Raw genomic sequence first — 21,898 nt, forward strand, 5'->3', positions numbered from 1 at the left:
TGTAAAAATGAGACAACGTTTTTCAGGACCATGGTTTACAGGACACAGTACAAAAAACTAGACTGAACTACGTAATAAAAAAAACAGAGAAAGCTACACTAGACTACAGACCTACACTGGACTGCATAAAGTGCACAAAAACAGTGCAGGAATTACAATAAATAATAAACAGGACAGTAGGGCAAGGCGTCAGTCCAGGCTTTGGGTATTGAGGCGACTGATAGCTTGGGGGAAGAAACAAACAGTTACATAAAAGATGGCTTTGTGATGTTGGTTAACAGAATTATTTTTCCGATACTGGGGAGAAATCCTTTGCTCATTTGGAAATGTTACGAACCCCGTAACTGGGTGTCTTACCAGCAAAGATAGAAGTGTCCGTTGGAGTCTGGTGGTACTATTTTCAACAGTGTTTATTAGTAAAAATATACAAATCAATATCAATGCAAATATACAGATAATACACGTTAGCAATACTAAACCTAAAAGTGCGGGTATAATAATAATCAATAATAAAACAAGCTCTATCGTTGCCTAGGGGATAATGAATTGTCAGATGGAAATATAAAGTTCAGTTCTGTTCATGCAGGCTGCGGTAGTTGTTGGTCGATGTGTTGCAATTGTTGGAGAGAGAGAGAGACTAGAGAAAGAGAGCGCGCAAACAGTAACAGCTATGGTCTTTGCCAACCATCCTTTACGATTTTGATCCGTCGATGTGTCGTTGTTGTGGCCATTCAAGTGTGACCCCTCCGTCCTTTAGCTAGACCATTCTTCAGTGGTGGACTCGTCACCCAGGCAAGGCTGGACACACACACACACCCCCACCAGTCTCGCTATAAACACTGAGAGTTAAAATTTACCGACCCTTCGTTCGGTCTCCGATGTCCCACACTGTCTTGTGGGTTTCTGCTGCTCACTAGCGTTTCTCCTGGTGTGTCTGAGGGGTGTTACCCCAGACCTCACTTTTATCCCCACTCATGGGGTCTCAGGTGTCAATCAGGTTGGGATGATGTAACCCATCAAACCAGCCCACTCTGGTTGTCCCGAGGGGTTTCAATGACTAGAACAGTACCAAGTAAACAATCCTTTTCCAAAAGACAATAGCAGTAAATCAATGGCTTTTGTCAGTAGGAGATGTTCCACCTTAGCTGTGTCTCTCCCTCATTAACTTTCGTGAGCTGTTATCAATAACAACTGCCCTGGCAGATTTCCTTTTGTCTCTCTTACTTCCTTGTTAGCAGCATTGAAATAGTAGCGATTTGCGATTCTCCAAAAAGTGGGGGGGGGGGGGGGGGGCATGGGCCACTCTGCCCATCAGAGTTGTTCATCCTTCGTAACAGAAATAACACCAAAGGATCATTTACACCTTCCCGAAGAAGGCAGATGGGACTCTGGCTTAATGTCTCATCCAAAAGTGGGGATCTCTCAACGTGCAACACTTCCTCCACACTGGTTCTGAGAATGTGGGTGATGCTGGTAAAGCCACAGATATTCCCTGTCCATTTACCCTGACAGGGGGATGGTGAGCCTCCCACTGGAACCTCTGTTGTTCTCATGGTGATGCTGGGTGTTGGTCTGTTGTTTAAGAGGGGCAGCAAGGACAAGCCCGGGAACTACAGCCTGGTCAGCCTGACATCGGTGGTGGGGAAGTTACTGGAGGGAATTCTGACCAATAGGATCTACCAGGATTTCATTAGACAGAATCTGATTAGGAGGAAACATCATAGCTTTATGTACAGGAGGTCATGGTTGATGTATCATTCACAGTTTTTTTTCCAAGAGATAACCAAAAGGGTAGATAGGACAATGAACGTTATCTATTTTGACATGATCCTGACATGAATCCAGGGGCTTCCAGGGGGATTCAAAATTGGTTCCAAGTTAGAAAATTGTTTTCCATTATAGAAGCTGGTGACTCGTGGTGTGATGCAGGTATCAGTGTAGGGACTCTTGTTATTTGATACTTTTATCAGTGATTTGGATGCAAAAACACAAGGCTTGATCAATAAGTTTGCGAATTACACAAAATTAGGTGTTGTCGTTGATAGTGAGTGCATTTATTGTGGGTTGCAGGGAGATTTTTGACCAATTAGGGAAGAGGGCTGAGGAGTGTCAAACGGATTTCAAATCTAATGGAACCTTCTCCCAATCAAGGGAACTTGAGAAAATTAATATCAATCATAAATTACAACTCTAGCTTGTTCTTTTAGACCCCAGGATGAAGTTCATCCTGACCTGGGACTCGGCAGATGGAAGCTCTGACAATGTGCTCAGTACCTCTTCCCTGGTGATGGTAATGTACCCAGTTTACTGCCCCACATGGTTCTCCCTCAGACAATGGCTCAATATTAAAATGCTGATCTGTTCTTTCAGACCCTCTGACTTTACATTTCACTCCCCGTCTCTCTCAGTCTACAAGTTTCTGTATTTTTGCATCCCTTTCCTCCTGTCCACCTGAGACAACCTGATCGTCATCACTTTGTGCTTTGAGCTGTCTTGTTCCTTATCTTGAATTTACCCCCAATAAAGCTCTCTATCCCTCCCTCATCCATTAAACTCTTCTTTAATACACAACTCCCCAACCAAACCTGGGGTCATCGGCCCTTTTCCTGATTCCTGTCTCTCGGTGACAGACTTCATTTGGTAATTAGTCTGTGAATCAGCAGAGAACATTTACACTACAAACACCAGTAGTTACTGGTACCGTTCTTGGATAACTATAGTCTGTGCGGTTCAGTTATTCTCAAAGTGAACTTAGCCAGGACTTGCAAGAATCAGGCCCTGAGGAAGGAATGTCAATATTTTGAACTTTGAATGGTTTATAACTTGAGGAGGAAGAGGGAGAAGGTGGTGTTCCCTTGCATTAATTCATTGGAAGGTGTTGTTGAAAACAAAATCAGAATCAGGTTTATTATCACCGACATGTGACGTGAAATTTGTTAACTTAGCAGCAGCAGTTCAATGCAATACATAAAATAGAAGAAAATAAATAATAATAAATAAGTCAATCTTATTCAGTATACTTTATACAGTATACGTATATTGAATGGATTAAATTCGTGCAAAAACACAGAAATACTATACAGTCAGCCCTCCTTATCCACGGGGGTTTGGTTCCGGTACCCCCAGCGGATACCAAAATGCGCGAATGCTGAAATCCCTTATATAAAAAGTCGTAGTATTTACATATAACCTACGCACATCCTCCCGTACACTTTAAATCATCTCTAGATTACTTATAATATGTAATACAATGTAAACGCTATGTAAATAGTTGTTATACTGGATTGTTTAGGGAATAATGACAAGAGGTTCTTGTGCTCTTCTGGGAACGCTGTTGCTGCCTCGGCATCAGCCGATCCCGATTCTCCCGTGATTTTTAAGTTCTTGAGGCTGTAGCACTTTACACAGTTAGCCAGCCATCTCTGACTCTCACTCTCCTCAACCCCGTCAGAGTAGTGCTCATAGAGACTAAGTGCTTTTTCATGTATAATTTTGCCATCAATGGGGATATGCTTCTGTGACATGTCCTCTAGCCACACACTTAATGCTTTCTCAGTCACGAACCAAAGAGGCCATTTTTGCCGTTGTAGGGGCAGCACTAACACTTCCACGAATTTCAGCTTCTTTCTGCTTTGTGTGAATGCTCAATTCATTCTTTGAGTTCCAGGTTCTTGCTGCGGTACCACTCCACTAGTTGGCATATCTCACTCCTGTACACCCAATCGTCACTACCTGAGATTCTACCCACAATGGTCGTATCATCAGCAAATTTATAGATGGTATTTGAGCTATGCCTAGCCACACAGTCATGAATATATAGAGAGTAGAGCAGTGGGCTAAGCACACACCCCTGAGGTGCATCAGTGTTGATCACCAGCGAGGAGGAGATGTTATCACCAATCTGCACAGATTATGGTCTTCCGGTTAGGAAGTCGAGGATCCAATTGCAGACCGGGGTACAGAGTCCCAGGTTCTGCAACTTCTCAATCAGAAATGTGGGAATGATGGTATTAAATGCTGAGCTGTAGTCGATGAACAGCATCGTTACATATGTGCTCCTGTTGTCCAGCTGGTCTAAAGCCGTGTGGAGAGCCATTGAGATTGAATCTGCCCTTGACCTAATGTGGCAAAAGGAAAATTCAAATGGGTCCAGGTCCTTGCTGAGGCAGGAGTTCAGTCTCGTCATGACCAACCTCTCAAAGCATTTCATCACTGTAGATGTGAGTGCTACCGGGTGATCATCATTAAGGCAGTTCACGTTATTCCTCTAAGGCTCTGGTATAATTGTTGCCTTTTTGAAGCAAGTGGGAACTTCTGCCCATAGCAGTGAGAGATTGAAAATGTCCTTGAATACTCACGCCAGTTGGTTGGCACAGGTTTACAGAGCCTTACCAGGTACTCCATCAGGACCTTCCAACTTGCGAGGGTTCACTCTCTTTAAAGACAGCTCAACATCGGCCTCTGAGACGGAGATCACAGGGTCACCAGGTGCAGCAGGGATCTTCACAGCTGTAGTTGTGTTCTCCCTTTCAAAGCGGGCATAGAAGGAATTGAGATCATCAGGTAATGAAGCATTGCTGCCATTCATGCTACTGGGTTTCACTTTGCAGGAGTAATGTCTTGCAAACTCTACCAGAGTTGTCGTACATCCGATGTCGCTTTCAACCTCGTTAGAAATGATCTCTTTACCCTTCAAATAACTCTCCACAAATCATACCTGGTTTTCTGGTACAAGTCTGGATCGCCAGTCTTGAATGCCACAGATCTTCCGCAGACGATGTACCTCCTGGTTCATCCACGGCTTTTTGTTTGAGAATGTGCGGTAAGTCTTTGTAGGCACACACTCATCCACACAGGGTTTGATTAACCAGGATTCCATGAAACAAAGGCCACACGCAGTCCTAATGTCCCTCTGATTCAGCACCCTGGCTCTGAGATCACCAGAGACTGAATGTTTGCCAGCAAGATAGTCGGTATCGGGAGTTTAAAACCCTGTTTCCTTAAAGACACATTGTAACCCCGATCTGCAGCCACACTTCCTCCGTGGGCGCTTCCATCCACAATCAGAGTCGTTTCCGTCAGTTTTAAGCAGCGATAGTTAGTTTAAGTGCATTAAGACATCTTTGTTGACTGTACTGACCTTGGAAGTAGTTGTGCTTTTTAGCTGTTTCAGTCTGAAAGAAGAATATTTAATTAATTATCTAAGCAAGATTATTAACAGCCTGAAGGAGAGGCCTTCCCACACCCAACTGTATCGAGGATGAGAAAGGCCCCAAACACTCACTCACTCACCTCACCATCATTGGGATCCTTTACACCAACCTGATATGATGCTGAAATTAGACAACACCATGATCAAACACCAGTGAGCTGAGACACGTTCCTCTCCAGACTACTTTTTCTAAAGACCCTCTGGAGTCAGATCAGAGGCGACTCCAGAATCATTCCAGAGTGGTGACACCTTAAATCAGAATTTCATAACTGGGAAAAATGTCAGACAATTTCATCCCACAGGTCACAGGAATCCAGGGGGGTCGGTGGGGGTGAGGATTATTCAGCTTTTTTTTCTTTTCTATCTTTTTATTAAAACGAGTCTAAAATTACTTGGAGATGTGACTGGAGTTGATACACAAGTGTGAAAATACAATGACAGATACCTTTGTCCAAACGTTTTTTTATGATCCGGTACGTCAGAATTACAATGAACACAACTGGCAGTACGATTGATAAGACGATAGTGACGATTCCCACGGTGGAAAGGCCTGTAATTAAAAACAAATTCAAATAAGTAAACCTGTATCAATTCATCAGGTAAATGACCATAACAGCTGCCTATTGATGCAAAGAACCAAACTATTCCACTTATCGCCACAGGGCAGGAAATGTACCAACCTCTGCCCAGACTTGCTAACTTTGTCTACATAACTGAACCAACTGACTCTGCATGGCCTCCGATGTGGGATAACAACACGCTGACCTGTTATTCCAGACCTGAATTATTCCCTGCAGTCTAATCTATCCTGGTCACTTGCTGTCAATATTCTGCACCGGCTGCATCTTCTGGTGTTCCAATGGCCGCACCTTGAGGAGTGCACGACACTGCAGCCAGACATCCCACATGGTCCATGGTTTGACTCTCCTGACATCCACAAAAATTGGTTATGGAGTTGTCCGAAAATTTCACTGGAAAGTCACTGAATCACCCAAGTTCCATCACTCAGTCCGGTTTACCTATGTGCCCTCCAGTGATTTATCTGACCTGTATGTGTTCAGCTGATCTGTGCTGTGTTTCTGGTGGTTCTGAACTGTTGATGTTTGGCCATTACTGTCTGAACCTCCAGCAGGTTTCCCTGCACCCAGTTGTGGGGCTGAGGACTGCAGATGCTGGTGGTCCTGATAAAGCATCTTACAATGTACTGACTGAGATACTCAATGCATTCCAACCACCCTGCAGTGAACTGAGTTCATCACTTTCATACAGGTTCATTTGACTACATACCAGAACTCGTAGCGCTGACGATCCAGGCAATGATGAAACAATTGATGAGGACAATATCACAGACGGTTTTCAACTTCCTCCAAATTGTGATCATCTGAGAATCTTTTCAAAAATAAAAGGAAATTTACAACATTTGATAACCACACAATATGAATTGATTTAACACATGCATCAATGGACAAATGTCCGGGTAACAGAGCTTGACTCAGGTTGTTTCGATTGGTGACGATATTGCATGTCCTAAACATCAAGCAACCCAAACAACTCTGAAATGGATCAGATGTCAGAGCTTTGGATTGAAGGAGGTTCAGAAGTTCACTCACCACTGCAGCAAATGGGGAGCTCAGAGAGACACAAAACACAGTTTGTGGCTGCTACCAGGATTTGTTTTACATTTGATAACTTAGATAAACCCTCAGCCAGTGACTGTGCATGTGGAAACAGATAGACTGCAGCTTCCCTCTGGACATGTCCAGCAGATAAGACAACAGCCACTGTCGATATTCTCTGCTGTATTCCCTCATGATCTCAAGGGCTGAGACTGACATCAAGTTGCCAGTGTTAACAAAAACCAACCCCAGCTGTAACACTGAGGTTCCACTGTTTGACTGTGAATCCTGTTCTGATGCTGAGGACTGGAACAGCTGCTCACAGCATCAGGCAGTGGCTTATTCCAACATTGAAACTAAACAGCTCAAGGGTACAGGCTGAACTGTCCAAATGCTGGGATATTTCATACAGATAAGGGGAGAGGTTGTCCAGGACATCCAGTGGTGAGCAGTGCACACGATCCAAGGACACCTCTCTTGTAGTGGTTTTTGTTCCTTTCCAATTGCTCTCAAGAAAGGGGGGGGATGGAAGAGCTGGTTTCTTATTTTGCACCCACCACCTAAATTCCCACCCTCTTCACACCCCACATTACTGAAAAAGAATTTCTCTCAATTCCCTCACAAATGCTCTTTCACATTCCCAACCTTATAGTCAACATTGCAGGAGTTACTGAGGTGTTGAATCAAACCCTCTTCATATCACCAAATCCCTTTCCCCATTATAACTACAACTCATTCACCTGAGACTCTGCCCATTGGCAGAACTTCCATCACTATACACTCAAGATTAACAGGCCTGAACACCGTCTGATAAACTGGTTTAACTAATCACAAATAGATTCAGCTCTTCCCCACCGAACTGTTTGAAGATGAACTGGAATCCAAAGTTATCCCCCAGGTCATCACCTTGATGTTTTTCAACGATATGAACCAAACCGTGAATGTTTGTGTAAAAATAAAACAAGCTGCATCAGGTCTCAACCTGAAATGTTCACAACCCCTTTACCTCAGACAAGAGAAAATCTGCAGATGCTGGAAATCTGAGGAATACACACAAAATGCTGGAGGAACTCGACAGGCCAGGTAGAACAAAGCAGAGTCGATGTTTGGGGCCGAAACCCTTTTGCAGGACCAGTTTGTGTGTGGAACCCCTTTACCTTCACAGATGCTGCTGACCCACCGAGTTCCTCCAGCAACTTGTTCTCTGTTCTTGGTCCCAGTGTCATCTGTCTCCCGTCTCCATGGAGACTTGTGGGTCAGACTATTCATCAGCCTCTCCTTTCTCTTTGTCCTTGTTGCCCCATCATGGAATTTTATCTCACTCTGGATTTTATCCCACTACCTCTTCACGATAAACTTACCCATGAAGCATACCTTCCATTCATTACCAATTTCCCTTCCAGCTCTGAATGATCAGTCCTGTCAAATTTGTTAACATTCGGAGCTGGAAGGGAAGGGAAGGTCTTCTTTGTACGTTAATTTATTCTTTTACTTTCTCCTGGACATGTTTCTTGTAATTCTCTGCACATTTGGCGTTAGAGAGACTTTTTTCAGATATATGGGGTTAGTGTTTATGTTTCGTTGTTTGACGGCTTTCTGTTAGGAAACGAATCTCAAGGTTGTATAATGTATACATACTTTGATAATAAAATGTACTTTGAACTTTGAATTTAAACACCAGCTCAGATAGTCTGGGGCTTTCTCTCTCCGTGACGCTAAGGCTGTGAGACTGCCCCTGGTTGCTGTGCTTCATGTCTGTGCACTTTGCAGCTGTTTACTCCGTTAAAACGATGAAGTAAATACCGAGGCTTTGGGCCTACTGCAGGCTGCTCCGGGGATGTGGATCTAAAGACTCAGTTTGGTTTGGAATGCTGTTGTGGTTGCTCGCTTCTATTGTTTATATGATTTGTTTCGGTGTTTCTGTTTCTCTTGCTCTCTGGGCACTGGGGAGTTGGTCTCATTTTCTTCAAATGAGTTCTTTCGAGTTCCTTGCTTTGTGACTGCCTGTAAGCAAACAAATCTCAACCTTGTATAATTTCTACATTCTTTGATAATAAATGCACTTTGAAACTTAACCCATGACCTCTATTTGTAGATCCACCCAGCCTCAGTGGAAAAATCCTGCTTGCATTTACCCTATCTGTACCCTTCAAAATCTCTGTCAAATCTCTCCCCAAGCTTCTACTTTCCAAGGAATGAAGTCCTAACTTATTCAATCTTTCTCTGTATCTCAGGTCCTCCAACATCCTTGCCAATTTTCTCTGCATTCTTTCAACCTTATTTACATCTTTCCTGTTGGTAGGTGATCAAAACTGCACACAGTACTCCAAACTGGGCCTCACCAATTTCATATCCAACTTCACCATAACTTCCCACTCCTGTACTCAGTATATTGATTTAAGAGGACCAATGTGCCAAAAGGTGCCAAAAATAAATACACAAATACTGTTGAGAGATTGTTTGCAGGTTGGGGGGTTTTAGTTCCGTTCTTTCTGCCCAGTGCGCTTGCTCCCCCGCACTACACAGTGTACTTCAGTGGTCCCCAACCACCGGGCCGGGAGGAAACGATGAGTCAGCTGCACCTTTCCTCATTCCCTGTCACACCCACTGTTGAACTTGAATACATGTGAGGTCATCAGTCACCTAAACGCAGAGATACCCTGCGCCAGGGATCACTGGTTGGCCGCGGGTTACTGGCCGCCACGTGCGGCCGGCGGGAAGTGCCGTTGCTACTGGCCAGGAGAACGGACAGATGGGCGCTGCCTCTAAACCTGCTTACCACACCAAGTATTCATGAACCTGGCGCTAAAATATTCGCAGACGACCTAATTCGGCCTCAGCGTTTCGTAAGTAGCAGAGCCGCTACCTCGCTGTGATCTACTGAAAGTCATCCCTCGAGCCAAACTTTTGTCGGCCGATAGATCCTACAAGGGGGGGGGACGGACGCACGTCCTGTCACACTCATCGCTCGGTTAGTCACTGTCTCCAGACTGCGACCACCGCGGCCCCGGTACGGGAATAGCTGCACCTGGCCAAGGCGCCTGGCAGCAGACGGGCGAGTGGTTGTGTAATGAGGCAATGAATCCCTCAAAATTGCTTTGGCACCTTGAGTCCAAGCATCCTGCACTTAAAGACAAACCCTCCGAGTTTTTTCAGTGGCTAAAACATGAACAAGTGGGACAGAAGCTAAATGCAGAGAGCCACGAAAACTAAATTGCAGTATAGACTGGACATAAGGAACCTGCTTCGAGTATCGCTGTATTCCGGTCGTGGCTTAACCACTCCCACCCTCCCCCCCCCCCCCCCCGCGTCGGCCGGTCCGCAAGAATCTAGTCAATATTAAAACGGTCCGTGGTGCAAAAAATTGTAGTGACCGCTGGTGTTTGTACATTATTTCTACTTCCAGGTTGCGGGGTTTTACTTCCGGTCTTTTCTGCCCTGGTGCGCATGCGTGTAACTAATCGATCTGGGGTCGATCTTGCCTTTCACTAAGGCCAAGGCAGGGGATCTTGGGCTTAAAAAGGTTGGTGACCACTACTCTTCAGCATGGTTGTTATTCTGGGTGGGGGTCTGTGACTCGTGGTGTTTTGTAGGTATCTGTGCTGGGACCTCTGTTGTTTGTAATGTAGAAGTGACTTGGGTGGAAATTTAGATGGTAACTTTTCTGATGACAAAAAAATATTGGCAGAGTTGCAGACATTGTACAGATATTGTGTGCAGTTTGTTAGCCCAGTTGTAGGAAGGATGTGGAGGCTTTGGAGAGGGTGCAGAAAAGCTTTACCAAGATGCTGCCTGGATTAGAGAGTATGAGCTGCAAAGAGAGATTGGGCAAATTCTGATTGGTTTATCTGGAGTGTCAGAGACTGAGGGGTGAGGCAGAATATCTGACAGAAGTTTATAAGAGTATGAGAGGAATAGATAGGGTAGACAGTCGGTCTTTTACCCAGGGTGGAAATGTCGAAAACTAGAGGCTGTAGCTTGAAGATCAATGGTAAAAAGTTTAAAGGAGATGTGCAGGGCAAATTATTTTACAGAGTGTCAAGTGTCTGGAGTGGGCTGCCAGGGGTGGGGAGGCATTTAAAAGGCATTCAGCCAGGCAGAAGAATCTGCAGGGGATGGAGGGATATGGATCGTGTTCAGACAGAAGAATCTGCAGGGGATGGAGGGATATGGATCGTGTTCAGGCAGAAGAATCTGGAGGGGATGGAGGGATATGGATCGTGTTCCGGCAGAAGAATCTGGAGGGGATGGAGGGATATGGATCTTGTTCAGACAGAAGAATCTGCAGGGGATGGAGGGATATGGATCGTGTTCAGACAGAAGAATCTGCAGGGGATGGAGGGATATGGATCGTGTTCAGGCAGAAGAATCTGCAGGGGATGGAAGGATATGGATCGTGTTCAGACAGAAGAATCTGCAGGGGATGGAGGGATATGGATCGTGTTCAGACAGAAGAATCTGCAGGGGATGGAGGGATATGGATCGTGTTCAGACAGAAGAATCTGCAGGGGATGGAGGGATATGGATCGTGTTAAGACAGAAGGATTGAGTTTGATTTGGTTTCATGTAGTGGTAGTAACTGTTCTTGAAACTGGTGGAGCGAGTCTTGAGGCTCTTGTAGCTTCTACCTGATGGCCACAGTGAGAAGAGAGCATGACCTGGTTGGTGGGAATCCCTGATGATGGGTGCTGCTTTCCTATGATAGTGTTTCATGTAGATGTGCTCAATGGTTCAGAGGTCTTTACCCATGATGTACTGGGAAGAATCTGTTATTTTGTGTCAAGTTTTCCATTCAAAGTCATTAGTATTTCCATACCAGCCTATGATGCAGCCAGTCAACATAGTCTCCACTGCACATCGATAGTAGTGTAGATGTTAGAAAGTTTGTCAAAGTTTTAGATGTCGTGCCGAATCTCTGCCAACTGCTAAGGAAATGGTACAGGTGCTGCCAAGCTTTCTTCAGAATTGCATTTACAGGTCGTCCCCGAGTTACGAACGTCCGACTTACAGACAACTCGTACTTACGAACCGAGGAAGGAGAACACCATCCGCCATTGTAAGTCGTTGCCACTGTGTTGATTGTTTAACATTGTATTTGGGTTAAATTTTTCTATGTAAGATTCACCCTGACCCTGACCCCCCCCCCCCCCGACCTCCCCCCTCCCCCGGTTCCGGTCAGCTGGTCGCGCAGTGAGATCAGCGCCGGGCTCAAGAACCGAGGTGCGATCCAGTGACAGATCACTCCTGTGCCCGGTTGATGTGGATCCAGTGACTCCCGTACCGTCCGTGGCGGGTTGATGTCGATCCAGTGACTCCCGTACCGTCCGTGGCGGGTTGATGTCGATCCAGTGACTCCCGTACCGTCCGTGCCGGGTCGATGTCGATCCGGTGATTCCCGTACCGTCCGTGCCGGGTTGACGTCGATCCGGTGACTCCCGTACCATCCGTGCCGGGTTGACGTCGATCCGGTGACTCCCTTACCGTCCGTGCCGGGTTGATGTCGATCCGGTGACTCCCGTACTGTCCGTGCTGGTTTGATGTGGATCCAGTGACTCCCGTACTGTCCGTGCTGGGTTGATGTCGATCCAGTGTCTCCCGTACCGTCCGTGCCGGGTTGACGTCGATCCAGTGACTCCCGTACCGTCCGTGCCGGGTTGATGTCGATCCAGTGACTCCCGTACCGTCCGTGCCGGGTTGATGTCGATCCGGTGACTCCCGTACCGTCCGTGCCGGGTTGATGTCGATCCAGTGACTCCCGTACTGTCCGTGCCGGGTTGATGTCGATCCAGTGACTCCCGTACCGTCCTTGTCGGGTTGATGTCGATCCAGTGACTCCCGTACCGTCCGTGCCAGGTTGATGTCGATCCAGTGACTCCCGTACCGTCCTTGTCGGGTTGACGTCGATCCAGTGACTCCCGTACCGTCCGTGCCGGATTGATGTTGATCCTGTGACTCCCGTACCATCCGTGCCGGGATGATGTCGATCCGGTGACTCCCATACCGTCCGTGCCTGGTTGATGTTGATCCTGTGACTCCCGTACCATCCGTGCCGGATTGATGTGGATCCAGTGACTCCCGAACCGTCCGTGCCGGGTTGACGTCGATCCAGTGACTCCCGTACCGTCCGTGCCGGGTTGATGTTGATCCTGTGACTCCCGTACCGTCCGTGCCAGGTTGACGTGGATCCAGTGACTCCCGTACCGTCCGTGCCGGATTGATCTCGATCCAGTGACTCCCGTACTGTCCGTGCCGGGTTGATGTCGATCCAGTGACTCCCGTACCGTCCGTGCCGGGTTGATGTCGATCCAGTGACTCCCGTACCGTCCGTGCCCGGTTGATGTGGATCCAGTGACTCCCGTACCGTCCGTGCCAGGTTGATGTGGATCCAGTGACTCCCGTACCGTCCGTGCCGGGACGATGTCGATCCAGTGACTCCCGTACCGTCCGTGCCGGGTCGATGTCGATCCGGTGACTCCCGTACCGTCCGTACCGGGTTGACGTCGATCCAGTGACTCCCGTACCGTCCGTGCCGGGTTGATGTCGATCCGGTGACTCCCGTACCGTCCGTGCCGGGTTGACGTCGATCCAGTGACTCCCGTACCGTCCGTGCCGGGTCGATGTCGATCCAGTGACTCCCGTACCGTCTGTGCCGGATTGATGTCGATCCGGTGACTCCCGTACCGTCCGTGCCGGGTTGATGTGGATCCAGTGACTCCCGTACCGTCCGTGCCGGATTGATGTCGATCCGGTGACTCCCGTACCGTCCGTGCCGGGTTGATGTCGATCCAGTGACTCCCGTACTGTCCGTGCCGGGTTGATGTTGATCCTGTGACTCCCGTACCGTCCGTGCCGGGTTGATGTCGATCCTGTGACTCCCGTACCGTCCGTGCCGGGTTGACGTCGATCCAGTGACTCCCGCACCATCCGTGCCGGGTTGATGTGGATCCAATGATTCCCGTACCGTCCGTGCCGGGTTGATGTTGAGCTCACAACTCAACCTCGTAAAAAAAAAACAAACACCTCCAGTTTAAATTCCCACGTGGAATATGTGGAGGATCAGATACCCAAGCCCAGCACAGCCCCCACTTGTCCCATTTAGCCTGTCTCAGTGCGGTGGTCCTTAGGACCCAGCGGACCTCAGAAGCCGGCGGAGCTCGGCACCAGCCACCCGCAGTGTTTCTGTTCCATTGACGGGAGGCGATCGCGATCGAAAATAAAGTGGAAATAATAAAGCGTTTGGAAAGAGGTGAAACGCCATCAGTCATTGGAAAAGCGTTAGGCTACAGTCGGTCAATGATCGGAACAATTTTAAAGGATAATGGATAAAGTGAGAATAATGGAGCATGTGAAACGCCCTGCCCCGATGAAAGCTACAATTATTACTAAGCAATGCAGTGTTTTAATTATTGGAATACATATGTTTCTTAAGTGTTTTATATGCACAGAAAGGTAAAATATATACAATATACTAAGACAAACGTTTGACTAACTGACACTAAATAATACCGGTTGTACTTGTTCCGACTTACGTACAAATCCGACTTAAAGACGGACTCAGGAACGGAACTCGTACGTAACCCAGGGACTGCCTGTACATGCTGGACCCAGGACAGGTCCTCTGAAATAGCAGCACCCAGGAATTTAAAACTGCTGACCCTCTCCACCTCTGATCCTCTAATGAGGACTGGCTCATGGACCTCTGGTTTCCTTCTCCTGAAGTCTGTAATCAACTCCTTGGTCTTTCTGGCATTGAGTGAGAGGTTGTTGTTGTGACACCACTCAGACAGATTTTCAATCTCCCTCCTGTATGCTGATTCATCAACACTTTGATTTGGCCTGTGACAGTTGATTAGCATTTTAGTACGTGGCCAGTTACCCAGTCCGGACCAGATGCTTTGCTGGGATTCACCCTCCTGAAGACAACCCACACTTCAGATAATCAGATCGTCGGGGGATGTGGGAGATTGCGATGGTTCCTCCATGTTCTGATAGTCAACGTGAGCAGAGAAAACATTGAGCTCATCTGGAAGTAAAGTTCTGCTGTCTCCCATGTCACTTGATTTAACTTTATAAGAGGTGATAGCATTCAAACCCTGTCACAGCTGTCGAGCATCCCATCGTTGATTCAGGTTTGGTTTGACACTTCACATCAGTGTCTTCAGATCTTCTACCTCCTCCTTGATCTTTGGAATGAGAAGGGGGCATATCCTGGGTGATGTGGGGCCTGAAGGGTCAATGCCATCTTTCTGAGGCATCGCCTTTAAAAGATGTCCTGGATGCTGGGGAGGCTGGGGCCCATGATGAAGCTGACTGAGTTTACAACTTTCTGCAGCTTATTCTGATCCTGTACAGTGACCCCTCACACCAGACGGTGATGCAACCAGTTAGAAAGCTCTTCACAGTGCATCGGCAGAAAGTTGTGAGTGTCTGTGGTGACATCCCAGTTGTCCTCAAGTTCCTCAGGAAATATAGCCGCTGTCGTGCCGCTGCCACTGTAATTGTATCAAGATGTTGGGCCAGGATAGATCCTCAGAGATGTTGACACCCAGCAACTAGGAACTGCTCCCCCTCAGCAAGCTGTTTACTGTTTACCTGTGCTGCACACTACATGCACTCTGAATTATGTTTTATTAATGTATTTGTGGTGATATTTTGATTTCTGTGCTGTGAGTGATCTGTGTTTTGTGGGTGCACCGTGGTCTGGAGGAATGTTGTTTCATTTGGTTGTATTATGTACAGTCAGATGACAATAAACTTGAACGTGTCCAGTTTAACTGAAGATAGTTTTAACTCTTGTATAGTCAGTTCACTCTACAATAAATGTGACATTCTGATACCTTCTCTGATTACTTGCTGAAGCTGAAATTGTCCCAGTTGCTAATGATACCCAGTGAACCCAGCTCCCTCTCATCTGCAGCCTCTCCCCATTTCAATAATACGCTCCTTCATTTTCCCTGACAAAATGAACAATTCCACATTCTGCCACCTTACACTCCATTTGTCAGATGATTTGCCCATTCTCATCACTTTGGATCCTCCACACGTCCTTATCACAATTTACTTTCCTCCTTAAGCTGGTGTCAAATTTAACCACCATATCATTGGTACCTTCATCTCCCACAGCAAAAACATAACAGAAAATTATGAAAATCTCTGTTTCCAGAACCAAACACAGCGGCATCCACTTTTACATCCAGACAACCAGAAAAGACCCATTTATGCCGACTGTCATCTTCCTGTTTTACATTCTCCACAATAACCTTTGATATGACACCATAGTAAATGTTCACTGGAAATCTAAACACAGCAGATCCTCCTTTTCCCACAGCACATTATCGCTGTAAAAAGAGACCAATAAATAAATCAAACATGATATCCCTCTCACAAAACCATGTTGATGTTTACTGATTCAGGGATGGTTGTTTTAGGTGTCCTGTTATTATGCCTATTGATTAAAATCTCATTGATACAGTTTAAAGTTGTGCACAGGGCTCATATGTCCAAGGATAAATTGGCTCGTTTTTATTCCCATATAAATCCTATATGTGACAGATGTCATTCTGAGATAGCTTCTTTAACTCATATGTTTTGGTCATGTCCATTTTCGAAAAAATATTGGAAAGACATTTTTGATATTATTTCCATGGTATTGAACATTGATTTACAACCTCATCCTATTACTGCAATCTTTGGTTTACCAATGATGGAGTCAATTCATTTATCTTCTTCTGCTTGTCCGATGATTGCATTTCTTACATTAATGGCTAGAAGATCTATTTTGTTGAATTGGAAAGAAATTAATCCCGCTACCATATTTCATTGGTTTTCTCAAACCATGTTATGTCTAAATTTGGAAAAAATTAGAAGCGTCGTATACGATACTTCTATTAAATTTGAAAAGATTTGGAGGCCATTTATTCAATATTTTCACATGATGTCATTTGATCCTGTTCCAATCCTATTTGTTTTTCCGGTTTTGATTTTATATATATATATATATATTGAGAGGATCGAAGTTGGGGACACTGATGATTTTTTATCTTTTTATAGATACTATAAACAGCCCTTTTTTTTCTTTATTAGTTAGTGGTTAGTTTGTTAGATTAGTTTTTCTTAGGGTAATGATATTTTTTTTCTTTTTCTCTTTTCTGCTTTTTTTCAACATGATATACCTACTTTTTTTTGTGTTTCGTTTATATGATATTTGTATCATTCATGATTTGGGAAGACGCAACTATACTGTACTTATTGCTTGTGTATCCTTTTATGTTCATTTCAGTTTTGTAAGTTTGTAATCCCAATATCTATGTATTAATCTTATCATGTTGATATTAATAAAAAGATTGAAAAAATCTCATCTGTGCTCTCAGAACCTGCTGAATCTGTATACCTCACATTCCCTGACCCAGTTCTACAACAGTTTAGTCCACATGCATTTGAAATTTCTTCACTTCTCTAACTCTCTTCTCCTGTGAACTCCTGATCTTCATCTCTCCACCACTGGTGTGTGTGCTTTGATTTACCACAAAGACCAAACTCTGACTTTCCCTGTCTGAAACTCTGCACTTGTGCTCCTCCTTTCAAACCGAACTCTATGTTCAGTCCAGGGTCACCGGCATCATTATTGTTCCCTGTGACTTGCTGACATATTATTGTGCAATTTGCCTCTGAAGCTTCACAGAACTTTTCATAGAAATATAGAAAACCTACAGCACAATACAGGCCCTTCGGCCCACAAAGTTATGTCGAACATGTCCCTACCATAGAAATTACTAGGCTTACCTATAGCCCTCTATTTTACTAAGCTCCATGTACCTATCCAAAAGTCTCTTAAAATACCCTATCGTATCCGCCTCCACCACCATTGCCAGCAGCCCATTCCATGCACTCACCACTCTCTGAGTAAAAAACTTACTCCTGACATTTCCTCTGTACCTATTCCCCAGCACCTTAAACCTGTGTTCTCTTGTGGAAACCATTTCAGCCCTGGGAAAAAGCCTCTGACTATCCACACATTCAATGCCTCTCATCATCTTATACACCTCTATCAGGTCACCTCTCATCCTCTGTTGCTCCAAGGAGAAAAGGCCAAGTTCACTCAACCTATTCTCATAAGGCATGCTCCCCAATCCAAGCAACATCCTTTTAAATCTCCTCTGCACCCTTTCTATGGCTTCTACATCCTTCCTGTAGTGAGGCGACTAGAACTGAGCACAGTACTTCAAGTGTGGTCTGACCAGGGTCCTATATAGCTACAACATTACTTCTCAGCTCCTAAATTCAATTCTACGATTGATGAAGGCCAATACACCATATGGCTTCTTAACCACAGAGTCAACCTGCGCAGCTGCTTTGAGCGTCTTATGGACTCGGACCCCAAGATCCCTCTGATCCTCCACACTGCCAAGAGTCTTACCATTAATCCTATATTCTGACATCATATTTGACCTACCAAAAGGAACCACTTCACACTTACCTGGGTTGAACTTCATCTGCCACTTCTCAGCCCAGTTTTGCATTCTATCAATGTCCCCCTGTAACCTCTGACAGCCCTCCACACTATCCACAACACCTCCAACCTTTGTGTCATCAGCAAACTTACTAACCCATTCCTCCACTTCCTCATCCAGGTCATTTATAAAAAATTACAAAGAGTAAGGGTCCCAGAACAGATCCCTGAGGCACTCCACTGGTCACTGGCCTCCATGCAGACTATGACTCATCTACAACCATTCTTTGCCTTCTGTGGTATGGGCAAGCCAGTTCTGGAACCACAAAGCAATGTTCCCTTGGATCCCATGCTTCCTTACATTCTGAATAAGCCTTGAATGGGATATCTTATCAAATGCCTTGCTGAAGTCCATATACACTACATCTACTGCTCTTCCTTCATCAATGTGTTTAGTCACATCTTCAAAAAATTCCAATCAGACTCGTAAGGCACAACCTTACGAATTAATGCAATTCATTATATTAATGCCAGGAACTGGAGGTTTTGCTACTAATCTTGAACTATAATCTGTGTTGAAAGTTTATTTGTGAAGTGGACTTGGCCAGGAAGTTCCTGAATGAGGACTTGAGGAAGGAATAACAATATTTTGAACTTTGATGTTTTATAAGCTGGAAAGGAACTTGGGGGTAAAAGCCACAGAGCTGAAAGCTGCTGTTGAATGAAAATGTTGTTGTAAGTATCCAAGAGAGACACAAGGGAGACAGTCCTACTCCTTCCCAACTTTGCCACTGTCAGGATCATGGGGGGATCCTTTTCCTTGATCCTCAGCTCCAAACTGATTTTGTGTTACATTGAAGTTCAACACAATGTGAAACACAAATGAATTGAGTCAGCCCCTCTCAGGGCCCCTTCTGTTAAAGACCCCTCCGGAGTCAGTTCAGAGACAATTCCCAAATATTTCCAGGCATTCTCTGTCCCTGCAAAACATCAGCTCATAACTGGAATGAACAGGACAACTTCACCCAACTGTAGAGGACTGGAAGAATTGGGATAAGGTGTTGTTAATTCAGACAAGATTTAATTTGATACCCTTTTCTTTTTGAAGATATGTCACATTTTACTTGCTTGCAAATTTATATCCAAGTGTGTATTAAACAATGACAGATACCTTTCAGTAATTCCCAGATCTTGGTCACATACTGAAGTACATTGATATAAAGTGAAGAAAGCTGCAATCCTACGATCAACACACAAATCACAACAAAGTCCAACGGTGAAAGGCCTGCAATTAAAAATAAATCAAATAAGCAAACATGTAACAAAGCTCCAGAGAAATGTCAATGAAAACTTCCAGTGGTTGCAACAACTAAACTCTTACACTGATGTCCCAGTGAAGGGAGCGTGCCAATTCCCACCCAGAGTGCCAACCTGTGACTCAGACCTGCACCAGCTGACCCTGTATAGATTAACAAGACACTGAACTGCAGTGTCAGGCAAGGATGAATAATTCACTGTGCCCACTCTATTTTCCACATGGGTCTCCAGCCCAGTCTTTACATATCACCTGCTGCCAATTTCTGCGCTGGCTGCTCCTTCTGGTTCCAATGGCCAGACCTTAAGGAGCTCATTAAGGTCAATAGTTTCTTTCTCCCAACATCCACAACAACTGATTATGGAGAAAACATAAATTTCACAGAAAGATGCTGAAATTTCCATTCTAATTCTGACCAGTTTCCATAGTGTCTGCTATTCATAACTGGAGCTCGATGCCAGTTCTTCACTGGTGGAAATTCCTCACTGGCTGCATTCAGTGTGATTGCAACCTAATTTCCCTCATTTCATGATGTGGTAACAGTCCATCAGAGAAGAGAAAGCTGTACACGGCATTCATCGAACACTCAGACATATCAGTCACTGTCACCAGCTCCGTCACTCCAGATGTTTGTGTTGGGATGTCAGATAGTGAACAGAGGAAGGAAACAGGAGTGTTTCTGACAGCTGCTTTGACTCTGCATATCTATTCACTGATGTACGTAGACTGAAAAAATTCAGACAAATTCTGTGAATGGGAGCCACAATGAAAATCTACTTTAACTCTGCCCACCATCTTGGTGAATCTTTTCTGCACTTTTTCTAGTCTAATCACATTCTGACAGGCTGCATCACTGTTTGGTGTGGGGGGTGGGGGTCGGATACTGCACAGGACCGAAAGAAACCTCAGAGGATTGTAAGTTTAGTCGGCTCCATCCTGGGTACGAGCCTACAAAGTACCCAGGACATCTTTAAGAAGCAGTGTCTCAGAAAGGCAGCGTCCATTATTAAGGAACCCCAGCACCCAGGCCATGCCCTTTTCTCACTGTTACCATCAGGTAGGAGGTACAGAAGCCTGAAGGCACACTCAGCGATTCAGGAACAGCTTCTTCCCTTCTGCCATCCGATTCCTAAATGGACAGTAAGCCCTTGAACATGACCTCACTTACATATTTTTTTTTTTACACAATATTTAATCTATTCAACATACATATGCTGTAATTGATTTACAATTATTTACTAATATTATTTTATTCTATATTATGTATTGCATTGAACTACCACTGCTAAGTTAACAAATTTCACGACACATGCTGGTGCTAATAAACCTAATTCTGATTATGTAATATTCATTTATGATTAGATTTATGTAATATTTATTTATGTCTGCAAGATTGAAACAGTATGCTCCAGGTGTGGCCTGACTAAAGATAGTACAGTTGTAACGTGACATCTTAACCTTGTACTCGATGCCCTACCGATGAAGGCAAGCACACCACGCACCTTCTTTACAATCCTGTCTGTCTGTGTCACCACTTCCAGGGAACTATGTACTTGTCCTAAGTTAATTATCATCTGCCATTCCTATGCCCACTGACACAGATATTCTTGGTCTTGTTGTACACACAGACAACTTTCTTCACTGTCCACTATCACACCAATTTTGCTGCTGTCCATGGATTTACTGATCATGTCACCTACATTTTTGTCCAAATCGTTAATGTGAATGACAAACAACAGGGGACCGAGCACCAATCACTGCAGTACACTATTTGTCATCCATTGCCACCTCTGCCTCTGACAACCAAGCTAAATCTGCTTTAGTGATGCTGGTTGGGAGAATTATTTTCTTGGACACTGGTGAGAACTTTGTTTCTCTTTAGGAAATAGCACCAGGTGATCTGTTACGTTCTCCCAGGGAACATAAATGGTTCCTTGGTTTCATGTCTCATCCAAAGGCAGAGGTGTACTGGAGTGTTAAATTATCAGAGATTACACAGACTAGGTCTGCATTCCGTGCAGTTTACTCAGGTGTAATTGGAGTTTTCAAGATATTAATTGTAGATGGAAGCTATTTCCACATGTTGAGACTGAGAAACGTTACCACAGAAATTCCCTTACAAAGCACCATTTTGATTCAGTGTTTTACAGTTGGGATTTACTTTTCCAGAGTGGAAATGTCCTCCACAGAAATTCAATAGTGTGCTGTGTACAGTGGTCATCCTCACACCCTAATGGGGTTTCCACATCTGGAACACTGGTGATGTCATTTCCTGTGCAACATCCTCCTGTCGGGAAACTGCAGTG

The 21,898-nt window shown here is 44.9% G+C and overlaps 1 protein-coding gene across 1 annotated transcript in view; it reads right to left on the reverse strand.

Moving 5' to 3' along the window:
- Positions 1-2,541: 2,541 nt before the first annotated feature.
- LOC132394810 (uncharacterized) overlaps positions 2,542-21,898 on the reverse strand; it is a 68,611-nt gene continuing 49,254 nt past the window's right edge. The window contains exons 7-11 of the mRNA XM_059971217.1: positions 19,449-19,562; positions 6,500-6,601; positions 5,658-5,762; positions 5,293-5,333; positions 2,542-2,649 (exon numbers count right to left, since the gene is read on the reverse strand). Coding sequence (XP_059827200.1) covers positions 2,542-2,649; positions 5,293-5,333; positions 5,658-5,762; positions 6,500-6,601; positions 19,449-19,562 — 470 coding nt within the window. The remainder of the gene's footprint in view (positions 2,650-5,292; positions 5,334-5,657; positions 5,763-6,499; positions 6,602-19,448; positions 19,563-21,898) is intronic.

Source organism: Hypanus sabinus, chromosome 5 (assembly GCF_030144855.1).
Source record: "Hypanus sabinus isolate sHypSab1 chromosome 5, sHypSab1.hap1, whole genome shotgun sequence".
Lineage (NCBI taxonomy): Eukaryota > Metazoa > Chordata > Chondrichthyes > Myliobatiformes > Dasyatidae > Hypanus > Hypanus sabinus.